The sequence below is a fragment of the Cherax quadricarinatus genome, chromosome 54 (genome assembly GCF_038502225.1).
Source record: "Cherax quadricarinatus isolate ZL_2023a chromosome 54, ASM3850222v1, whole genome shotgun sequence".
Lineage (NCBI taxonomy): Eukaryota > Metazoa > Arthropoda > Malacostraca > Decapoda > Parastacidae > Cherax > Cherax quadricarinatus.
The window spans coordinates 5256132-5268411 of record NC_091345.1 but is presented as its reverse complement, the minus strand read 5'-3'; the positions used below and the strand labels follow the sequence as shown (position 1 = coordinate 5268411).

Genomic DNA, 12280 nt, shown 5'->3' with positions numbered 1-12280 from the left:
GCTCTTGGCAGTCGTGGAGGTTCCTGCAGCCAAGTTATCTCAAGAGTCTCCTTCATGGGTATGCTAGGTTGGCTTAAGCTCCCTTAGGGTGGCTATCACATGTGGATGCTATACTAGGCATCACCCTGTGTGTTTGTCATCTTTGATGACCTGTGTACTACTTGTTTTCACCTTCCTGGATGTTGAGCCTGCCTGCAAAGCTGCAGCCCCTTGGTGGCCATCACATTACATTGGTGAGGAGAGGTTAAATGGGATATTCACTGCTGGCCTCGCTGAACCAGTCAACTGAATCATCACTCTCCACTGTCTGATGATTTGGTATATTTGACTAGTAAAACCAAGCAAACGACGGAGAGCATCAAATGATTCTCTCGTACATGTCCCGGCCCGGGTCTTTTCCAGATAGTGGCCTGGCGAAACAAATAAAAAAAAATTATCTTTTAAAATAGTAGAGAATTTTTAATAAAAGTAATGACACCAGAAATGCAAAATTGTATGTAAACTTAGGGAATTATACAGGTGCACAGTTGAAGGTTGGGAACACTTAAGCAGCAGCAATTCACAAAATATATGCCTTTTTTAGGCAATTTCCAGTGCTCAAACCAATCCAATTTCCATCTTTTTTGCTAGTGTGCCTTCCATTGATCACAAACTGCCTATTCAATCAGGACTACCCTATTTGGCAATCAGAATTTGGTAATTAATGATTTTACATTTTCAACAAATTCCAATTTTAAAAAAGTACAAATAATAGCTTTCCAGCCACTAACATAACCTTTCCTCAGTTTATTGATTACATTCCCAGGCCTCTCCTATATTACACTTGCCCTCGATTTTGAACCCATCATAGCACACAAATTCAATACTTTTCCAATACGAGGTGCTATCAAGAAGTTCCTAGACTCAAATTTTTGTGCGCTTCCTGGGTAAAAACTGGTGGTGGTATAGACTGCGCTGCATAGTACACTCCTTAGTGAAGTAGTGTGGTGAGTTTGTGTGGTCAGCCATTCATCAAGGTTACCTGGGTATTTTGTGTCATGTCAGTTCTCATTGTTACAATTTTTTGTATAACAGAATGGATTCTTTAAAAGAATGTACAGCATGTGTGTGTCAAATTCTGTGTTAAGCTCAGTAAAACAGCTAGTGAAACTCACAAAATGCTTCAGCAATCATTTGCCAATTAAGCAATGGTCAGACATAGTGTTCTGAATGGTTTTCTTAATTCAAAGCAGGATGAACATCCTAGTCATCTATCATCAAAAACAGATGCCAGTGTTGAAAAAATGAGGAAGGCTATTCAGAGAGTTCATCATCAGAGTATTTATGACATTGCAAGTGATGTGGGAATTTCTTTTGGGTTGTGTCAGCTATTCTAACTGAAAATTTGAACATGAGATGAGTGGCTGCAAAATTTGTGACCCGCTGCTGACTCACAACCAGAAAGACCATTGTTTTCTGCCCAAACACTACAATTACTTGTCAGGGTGATGGAGTTTGCCTGTCAGTGTGGTGTGACCACTGCCTCAGTCCTCTCCTTAATTACCATCTTTATGTGGTTGAATCAGTACCACTATTGTTGTGTGTGATTATACAGGTCCACAGACTAGAGCTAATACCAATGGATACTGCCATTACGGCTATATCCATGCATATTAACATTTCAGCATTGTGACCTTGCCCTGGTAAACTCCTGTCTGCAACTGGCTGCCCCTTGGGTAGTTGCTGGCCACCTCAGAGCACAGAAAAAAAATGTGCTGCCTGTAATTTCTTGCAATGATACCAACTTGGTTATGTCCTTATATCAAAGAATCAAAGTCCTTGACTAAGAGATGTTCTTAACTAAATTCATCCCACTAGTTGTATCATTAGGCTAAGGGCTTAATAGCCATCTTATCTAGAATGTCTTGGCAAACACCCTGCCTGGTTGTCAACCTTACTTCTTAGTGGGAATCAAATGCACATCAAACATGTCTATTTAAGGTATAGTATACATTGCTCCTGCCTCTTGGCTCTTATGGACCACTATGACAGGGTCTTGGATGCACTAGAGGAGAAACAGAAAGAAGACTTTGCAAAAGCTTTTGACATGTGCACGCACAAAATGTGTGCTAAAGGAATAACTGGAAAAGTGGGCAGTTGGATCTTCAACTTTCTAACCAACAGACCACAAAGAATAATAGTAAATAGTTAAGTTAGAGACTGCCATAGTGAAAAGCCCTGTTCCACAAGGTATAGTACTCGCCTCTCTCCTCTTCCTTATTCTCATATCAGACATAGGCAGAAATGTAAACCATGGCACCATGTCTTCTTTTTCAGATGATACTAGAATCTGCATGAGAGTCATCCACTGAGGGTACGGTAAATCTCTAAGGTGATGTAAACCAAGTTTTCCAGTGGGCCACAGAAAATAATATGATGTTCATCGGGGATAAATTTCAGTTACTCCGTTAGGGAAAGTTTGAGGAAATAATACCTAGAATGGAGTATACTACAAATTAACCACACAATGGAGGAAAAACTGATGTGAAGGTGTTGGGAATGATAATGTCCGAGGATCTCACTTGAAGGATCACAATAGTGTTGCTATCACATCTGCGAGGAAAATGCAATATTGGATAATGGGAAGGTTCAAAACAAGGGATGCCATTCCAATGGTAATCCTATTTAAGTCACTTGTTCTCTCCAGGCTGGAATACTGTTTTTGTGCACTGACAGCCCCTTACAAGGAAAGTAAAATTACAGCTCTAGAAAATGAAGAGAACCTTCAATGCAAATATAAGTTCAGTCAGGCATCTTAATTACTGGGAACGTTTGAGGCCTGATCAAGGACTGGGCTGCAGGGGCGCTGACCCCGGGAACACCCTCCAGGTAGATACATGATATTATCCTAGCTGAAGTATGTGAATAAAAGTTGTGTAATTCACCGATAATGATGTACTATCCCAGGACTCTCCCCGGGTCATTGCCCCACCCGGCCCCAAGGCTCTCGGGCTCCTAGCATCTCGGGCCCAGAACCCCCCGTCCTGAGGATAGGCCAACCCGGCCCCGGACCCCGCCAAACCCTCGGGCCTCTAGGTTCCGCAGTGTGCGGCGCAGGAGGTGTGCGCAGGTTGGCCGCGCCGCACCGTGTGTCGTCTGTAGCAGCGGCGACCGTAACATTGCTGGCCGCCTCATATATGCTGGTAGAGCGTGTGATCTAGGCGGCGAGGGCGACCCTGTGCTAGCGGCGGCGGCGGAGAGGCGGCGGCGGCGGCGGAGAGGACGGCGGCGGCGGCGGCGGAGAGGACGGCGGCGGCGGCGGAGGCGCCAGTGTATGGGTGGCAACGCATCGAAGATGGCGGCTCCTGTAGTAGTGAACGCGACGGCCAAGCACACAGCAACCGTGAGTACAACCACCCTCCCAGCAGTCACCTAGCACCTGGGGGAAAATGTCTATCCCTAATTAACCACCGGGAGGGTGGAGTGAGTTTGAGACTTGAGAGTTTCAGAGGCGGTGTGTGGGTGGCATGGAAGGCGGCTCAAGCAGACATCTTCATAAACAACAACAAAACATCAAAAAATCTTTTAATCTTCGATATTTGATCTCAGTATTTAACTAATTATACTTGTAACTGATGTCAGTGTTTAACTTTTAACACTAACTAATCACGCCTGTAACTAATGTTACCTGTAACTAGTCAGTTGCTAATCAATTTTAACATTACGTGTAATCAGTTTTTTAATAGTCAGGAGCTGTAACTAGTCCCTATAATACAAAGATTATTATATTTTTAACCTGGAGGGTTAGTAATCCAGGATAACCCAATAAAATTACTTGTCACGACACTGACATTTCCATTGGGGTTCTTTGATCCTTTTAAGTTTATCCAGGTACAGGTACGCACAAATTAAGAAAGTTTATTCAGGTATACACGAATACACTTACATAGATTATCATACATAGCAGCTTGTGTGTAGAAAACCTGGGATGACCCAAAAAAGTCAGTGACTTGTTTCCATTGGGGTCCTTTAATAGTTGCATAAATTATCATACATAGCACATGTTTAATTTACCTAGGATAATCCAAAAAAAAGTCAGTGACTTTTTTTTTTCCATTGCAGTCCTTGTAATAACTTATTATTTAAACCATAAAAGTTAAAATAGGTAATTAAAAAATCAATTACAATAAAGAGATATACTACTAGGGTTAAGGTAAACTGAGTTATTTACATTAACATTAAAGAGAGGATTAGATCACAGTAATAGGTACATGTATTTTAACTATACAAGAAATCACTCTCCTCTCTTTCTGTAGTGACATTCATTAGGTGCCTTTTGGCTCTGAACTGGCTCATGCTATGACAGGCGGTCATAGGATGAGCTGTACAGTAAAATGTGTTTGAAGCCTGACTACTGACTGTGGGTACATCCCTTTCCACTGGGATGCAACCCCATAAGTCACTAACACTCAGGCACCTGCTTGTTGCTAGGTGAACAGAGGCAGTAGGTGTAAGGGAACATATCCACCCCATCTCCACTCTTTAGAGTGGAGATGGGGAGGACTTGGCCTTCAGCGTGTGAGCTGAGGCACTACCAATATAGCTACTAGCACCCAGTGTATATATTAATTATTACAGTGGATAACTATTCCCAACGAGTACATATCACAATAATTGTTACTGTACTAGTCACAGTACCCTAAAAGAAAGAGAATTAACACAGTAACATCTCATTATCTGTACGTAATTAGTATCCACCTGTATCTAATCACATTACCTAAAACTAATCACAACCTTTTGGTAGTCTCCATAACATAAGAAGGGTATTGCTGAGTATTAGGCCCATTGCACTTAATGTGTTAATGTACTCATTTCACTCCTGCTTTTTATTGGGGTATTTTGCACTGTATGGTAAGACTTAGTTTCTTAGGGATCTATTTTGGTGTGCAGATTTGGGATCAGCCCCTATAGTAGTTTCCAGTGCAGATAACTTTCCCACCTGCATTCTAAGGAGTATATATAGTTTGAAGGACTTCAGATGTTCCCAGGAATTTATGCGAGACTTAATTTATATATGCATGAAAGTTCTCTCTACATTCTCTAGATCTTCATTTTCAGCTGTCTTAAAAGTGACTGACAGAGTACAGAAATATTCCAGCCTAGAGAGAACAAGTGACTAAAAGAGGACCATCACTGGCATGAATTATCATGTTTTGAAAGTTCTAGGTATCCATCCTATTTTCCTCATGGTTGGGACAAGTGAGATCCCTTGACATTATCATTCAGGTCCTTAAGATTAGTTTTTTACTATTATAATAGTGGGTAGTTAGTCATATGCTTCATTCTAGTTATTATTTCTCCTCAATTTTTCTGTAACTAGGTAATCAAAATTTGCCCTCATTGAATATTACATTGTTTTCTGTGGGCCACCAGAAGTAAGTTTATTTAGGTACAGTTATACAAATTTAGGTGACTATAATTACCTAGGATAACCCCCAAAAATGCCAGACAAAGTGACTTATTTTTATTTTCATCATTGTAAAATTTTATTTAAATCCTAGCTGTAAGGTGCTGTGGAAATCAGTCATGATCATAGTTTTAAAAATTAAAACTGCTAAGTAACTCTGTTTGAAAATCAGTTACAATAAAAGGAGATACAATAGAAATATAGTTAACTGAGTTGTTCATATGAACATTAAAAAGAGAGGATCATCTTAAAATAATGGGTACATGAATGTTAACTATACAATTAATTACTCTCCTCCCTTTCTGTAGCTTCATTCATTAGGTACCTTTAAGCTCTTTTTCTTGAACTGGCTCATGCTAGGACAGGCTTTTACATGTTGCAATGCATTCCACTTCTTTATTGCTGTATAATAAAAGGTGACCTCATTTTCATCTGCTTTCAGACATGTATTGTCCTCCATTCTAATAGAAATTGTAGTACCATCTATAAAACAAATAACCCACACATAGGGGTATTGTGCCTTTTTGTTATTTACCATCTATAAAGAATGATAGTTCCATGATTATGTTCCTCTCTGTTTCATATGAGGATGAGGAAAAGGATGGGGCATATACTGTGTCTTCAGGAGCAGAGCTTTTCACTGTGACAACCTATGACTTAACTTTGTTTTCTCTTCCTTTTTGTGTTTTATTGTAAGAAAGTAAAAAATCCACCTGCCCATTTTTCCCATTAATTCCTTTTGCATTCATTTTGTGTGCTATTATGCCATGATCGTATTTGTTGAATACTCTAGCAAAGTCTGTCTCTACTACATCCACATTTTGCAAGTGCATCTCGTAGTTGTGAGAAGCAGAAGCAACCTACTCTAAATCCATTCTGCTCTGGATTATGCAGTCATTGTGAATCCATGTGGTTAGTGATCTTGCTTCCCCCTCCCCCCCCACCAAGCTCATTCTGCTTGCAAAATCTTCTCCCCCAATGAGCTTTGTCCCCCTAAACTTTCTCCCCCACTCAACTTCCTCCATCACAAAACTTCTGCACCTGATTTTATTCCCCGCCCAACTTTATTCTCCACCAGATTTGGACCTTTTCCCTTCCTCCTCCCCCCTCCCCAACAAATTTTTTCCCCCCCTCTTCACCAATCTTTCTCCCTCCCCCCTCTTAAACTAAATTTTTGCCACCCTTCCCACCAGCCTATTGCCTGTTGTATGCAGATGACTGCGTTCTGCTAGTTTCAGATTAAGACCCACAAGATATAACTATTGCTACACCTCGGAAAAACATAATCTGTACTCTTTAGCATGAAAAGTAAACTGTAAATGGTAAATACTTTTAATATCCATTGTAATGGGGAACCCATCACTTTAGTATCTTCAGCATCTTCTGGGAATTCCCTTTGACCCAAACATGTCAGGAAAATTGATAGAGAACAGTATAGTAAAAAAAAGCAAATGCAGGCTAAAGTTCCTTTATAAACAGGCACAGTGTCGACCTACTTAGGCTCACGGGACTCTTATATCTAGCTCTTACACAATGTAATATAAATTATTCTTGTTCATGGTACTCCAACAAGAAAAAAAAGATAGACTACAAATCACCCAGAACAAAATGGTGAGATTTCATCCTGGGTCCAAGAAAGAGCATGTAGACCAAAATGAATTACAACAGTTGGATATGCAGAATGTTGAAGACAGTAAAGCCACTAAAGTTAAGTCATGTTTACAAAATTGCTCACAAGCAGTGACCAGAATGTCTTGCTGTCAAGTTTGTTAGTATTAGGAACCAAAACTAGTTTGGTACTAGGGAGAGTAAACACAATTTTGTAGTAGGTGATCAGGCCTCAAACACCTTTTACTATACAGCAATAAAAGACTGGAATGGATTGCTTGCACATGTCAAACCTGACTTAGCATGAGACAGTTCAGGAAGAGGGCTAAAAGGTACCTTATGAATGAAGCTACAGAAAGGGAGGAGAGTAATTTCTTGTATAGTTAGTATTTGTGTACCTATTATTGTAAGCTGATCTTCTCTTAAATATTCAAGTAAACAACTCGGTTAACTTTATTCCTGTTGTATCTCCTTTAACTGATTTTCACACATTTGTGTTAGTTAGGAGTTTTAATTTTTAAAGTTATAATCAGGACAGATTTCTAATGTAACTTACAGCTAGACTTTAAATATTAACATATTTCCATTGAGGTCCTTGTAATAAGTCATTTTGTATGACTCTTTTGGGATAGCCTACATAATTCACACACATTACACTGTGTGATAATTATAATGAAGTGAGAACTGAGAAGACTGCTATATTGCATGTTCTCTAACAGAGCTCTGCCTATTTGACTTCCTAGAGCGCATACCATTTTTTTTACACCTCAGTTTTACAAGCTACAAGTTATCCTTCCTTAGCTTATTTAAAAGCCCAGCCCTCTAAGGTCTATTACCACCCTGCGGGATGTGACCCACAACAGTTGACTAACACCAAGGTATTTACTGCTGGGCTAACAGGGGCAGCAGATGATCAAACCATGGACCCCTCACTATATGAGCTGAGTATGCTAACAACTGAGCCATGGGACACCATAAAATTAGAAGCCCAGATTATTAAAGAACAGATTTGAGTTTGGCACGTCTTCAGTGTTTGGCCTTCCTTTTCCAACAAGAATTGTCACTTAGAATACTGTGCAAGATCATGAATTCAGAGTGAAAAGATAAGATTTGTTTGAATTTTTAACCCTGAGTGTTAGCCATCCAGAATAACCCAAGAAAGTTGGTGCATCAGTGGTCCTTCATTTCTTGTCCCCCAGGATGCAACCCACATCAGTCAATTAACACCCAAGTACCTACTTACTGCTAGGCAAACAGGGACAGTAAGTGTAAGGAAACTTGCCAAACATTACTACCCATGCTGGGATTGAACTACAGATACTCATTATGTGAGGCAAGTGTTGCCTGTCAAGCCACAGGACACTTGGGTGTATGTGGTGATGCCACTGCACATCGTGTGTGTGTGTACTCACCTAGTTGAGGTTGCAGGGGTTGAGTCCAAATTCCTTGCCCCGCCTCTTCACTTGTCGCTACTAGGTCACTCTCCCTGAACCGTGACCTTTATCATACCTCTGCTTAAAGCTATGTATGGATCCTGCCTCCACTACATTGCTTCCCAAACTATTCCACTTCCTGACTACTCTGTGGCTGAAGAAGTACTTCCTAACATCCCTGTGATTCATCTGTGTCTTCAACTTCCAACTGTGTCCCCTTGTTGCTGTGTCCCATCTCTGGAACATCCTGTCTTTGTCCACCTTGTCAATTCCTCTCAGTATTTTGTATGTCATTATCATGTTTATAGAGGGGCCACAGATATATCAGATCACTTTCTAGTTGTAGCTACACTGAGAGTAAAAGGTAGATGGGATACAAGGAGAATAGAAGCATCAGGGAAGAGAGAGGTGAAGGTTTATAAACTAAAAGAGGAGGCAGTTATGGTAAGATATAAACAGCTATTGGAGGATAGTTGGGCTAATGAGAGCATAGGCAATGGGATCGAAGAGGTATGGGGTAGGTTTAAAAATGTAGTGTTGGAGTGTTCAGCAGAAGTTTGTGGTTACAGGAAGGTGGGTGCGGGAGGGAAGAGGAGCGATTGGTGGAATGATGATGTAAAGAGAGTAGTAAGGGAGAAAAAGTTAGCATATGAGAAGTTTTTACAAAGTAGAAGTGATGCAAGGAGGGAAGAGTATATGGAGAAAAAGAGAGAGGTTAAGATAGTGGTGAAGCAATGTAAAAAGAGAGCAAATGAGAGAGTGGGTGAGATGTTATCAACAAATTTTGTTGAAAATAAGAAAAAGTTTTGGAGTGAGATTAACAAGTTAAGGAAGCCTAGAGAAAAAATGGATTTGTCAGTTAAAAATAGGAGAGGAGAGTTATTAAATGGAGAGTTAGTGGTATTGGGAAGATGGAGGGAATATTTCAAGGAATTGTTAAATGTTGATGAAGATAGGGAAGCTGTGATTTCGTGTATAGGGCAAGGAGGAATAACATCTTGTAGGTGTGAGGAAGAGCCAGTTGTGAGTGTGGGGGAAGTTCGTGAGGCAGTAGGTAAAATGAAAGGGGGTAAGGCAGCTGGGATTGATGGGATAAAGATAGAAATGTTAAAAGCAGGTGGGGATGTAGTTTTGGAGTGGTTGGTGTAATTATTTAATAAATGTATGGAAGAAGGTAAGGTACCTAGGGATTGGCAGAGAGCATGCATAGTTCCTTTGTATAAAGGCAAAGGGGACAAAAGAGAGTGCAAAAATTATAGGGGAATAAGTCTGTTGAGTATACCTGGTAAAGTGTATGGTAGAGTTATTATTGAAAGAATTAAGAGTAAGACGGAGAATAGGATAGCAGATGAACAAGGAGGCTTTAGGAAAGGTAGGGGGTGTGTGGACCAGGTGTTTACAGTGAAACACATAAGTGAACAGTATTTAGATAAGGCTAAAGAGGTCTTTGTGGCATTTATGGATTTGGAAAAGGCGTATGACAGGGTGGATAGGGGGGCAATGTGGCAGATGTTGCAGGTGTATGGTGTAGGAGGTAGGTTACTGAAAGCAGTGAAGAGTTTTTACGAGGATAGTGAGGCTCAAGTTAGAGTATGTAGGAAAGAGGGAAATTATTTCCCAGTAAAAGTAGGCCTCAGACAAGGATGTGTGATGTCACCGTGGTTGTTTTAATATATTTATAGATGGGGTTGTAAGAGAGGTAAATGCGAGGGTATTGGCAAGAGGCGTGGAGTTAAAAGATAAAGAATCACACATAAAGTGGGAGTTGTCACAGTTGCTCTTTGCTGATGACACTGCTCTTGGGAGATTTCTGAAGAGAAGTTGCAGAGATTGGTGGATGAATTTTGTAGGGTATGCAAAAGGAGAAAATTAAAAGTGAATACAGGAAAGAGTAAGGTTATGAGGATAACAAAAAGATTAGGTGATGAAAGATTGGATATCAGATTGGAGGGAGAGAGTATGGAGGAGGTGAATGTATTCAGATATTTGGGAGTGGACGTGTCACCGGATGGGTCTATGAAAGATGAGGTAAATCATAGAATTGATGAGGGGAAAAGGGTGAGTGGTGCACTTAGGAGTCTGTGGAGACAAAGAACTTTGTCCTTGGAGGCAAAGAGGGGAATGTATGAGAGTATAGTTTTACCAACGCTCTTATATGGGTGTGAAGCATGGGTGATGAATGTTGCAGCGAGGAGAAGGCTGGAGGCAGTGGAGATGTCATGTCTGAGGGCAATGTGTGGTGTGAATAAAATGCAGAGAATTCGTAGTTTGGAAGTTAGGAGGAGGTGCGGGATTACCAGAGGGCTGAGGAAGGGTTGTTGAGGTGGTTCGGACATGTAGAGAGAATGGAGCGAGGCAGAATGACTTCAAGAGTGTATCAGTCTGTAGTGGAAGGAAGGCAGGGTAGGGGTCGGCCTAGGAAAGGTTGGAGGGAGGGGGTAAAGGAGGTTTTGTGTGCGAGGGACTTGGACTTCCAGCAGGCATGCGTGAGCGTGTTTGATAGGAGTGAATGGAGACAAATGGTTTTTAATACTTGACGTGCTGTTGGAGTGTGAGCAAAGTAACATTTATGAAGGGGTTCAGGGAAACCGGCAGGCTGGACTTGAGTCCTGGAGATGGGAAGTAGAGTGCCTGCACTCTGAAGGAGGGGTGTTAATGTTGCAGTTTAAAAACTGTAGTGTAAAGCACCCTTCTGGCAAGACAGTGATGGAGTGAATGATGGTGAAAGTTTTTCTTTTTCGGGCCACCCTGCCTTGGTGGGAATCGGCCAGTGTGATAAAAAATAAATATAATAATAATTATCATGTCTCCCCTATCTCTCCTGTCCTCCAGTGTCGTCAGGTTGATTTCCCTTAACCTCTCCTCGTTGGACATACCTCTTCATTCTGGGACTAGTCTTGTTGCAAACCTTTGCACTTTCTCTAGTTTCTTTATGTGGTTGGCTATGTGTGGGTTCCAAACTGGTGCTGCATACTCCAATATGGGCCTAACATACACGGTGTACAGGGTCCTGAACAATGTGTGTGTGTGTGTGTGTGTGTGTGTGTGTGTGTGTGTGTGTGTGTGTGTGTGTGTGTGTGTGTTTGTTTGTTTTCCACTGTGCAGCCTGTGTGTATATGCTGGTGCCACTGTGCAGCTTCTCATAATGCTTATCTTCTGTACATCTTAACTGTCCTAACCAAGTTTGTGCAGGTAACAATCTTTTTGCATGTGTATATGTAATAGTTTTTAGTGCAGAGTGTAATGTAGTTTAGGGGAACTGTTGCTTAGCAGGGAGGGTATATCTGGAGAGGGTTTCAAATTTTCAGCTCCCCCCACCTGCGTCAACGTTTACATTCTCCCTCAGTGGCCTCTGGAAACTCCAAAATTTCAAATGAGACATATTTTATATATACTCTGATAATTATACTTATGTATACCTGTACCTAAATAAACTTACATACATCGAGTCATTTAAATGTCGTATATTACGTTAATATACACATTTTCATTAATCCATCCATGATATTTTTTTCAAAATTATATAATAAACACGTGCATAACATATAAATAAGATAAATACACCCCACAGTAGTAAACAAATGTAGTGAGCAGACGACTTGCACAAGTGGGAACTGTTGCTTAGCAGGGAGGGTATATCTGGAGAGGGTTTCAGGCGTCAACGCCCCGTGGCCCGGTTTGAGACCAGGCCTTGTAAAATGTAATTCAGGAAAACTGTGTACTCTTAGCTGACAAGTGAATGGTTAGTGTTCCTGAGTGTGACACTTTTTATGATACAGTTTTGTGCTGCACA

The 12280-nt window shown here is 40.9% G+C and overlaps 1 protein-coding gene across 1 annotated transcript in view; it reads left to right on the top strand.

Annotated features, from left to right (window-relative positions):
• The first annotated feature begins 3255 nt into the window (after positions 1 to 3255).
• Apt1 (Acyl-protein thioesterase 1) overlaps positions 3256 to 12280 on the top strand; it is a 36908-nt gene continuing 27883 nt past the window's right edge. Inside the window, exon 1 of the mRNA XM_053791671.2 lies at positions 3256 to 3382. Within this exon, the coding sequence (XP_053647646.1) occupies positions 3314 to 3382 (69 nt within the window). The 5' untranslated portion in view covers positions 3256 to 3313. The remainder of the gene's footprint in view (positions 3383 to 12280) is intronic.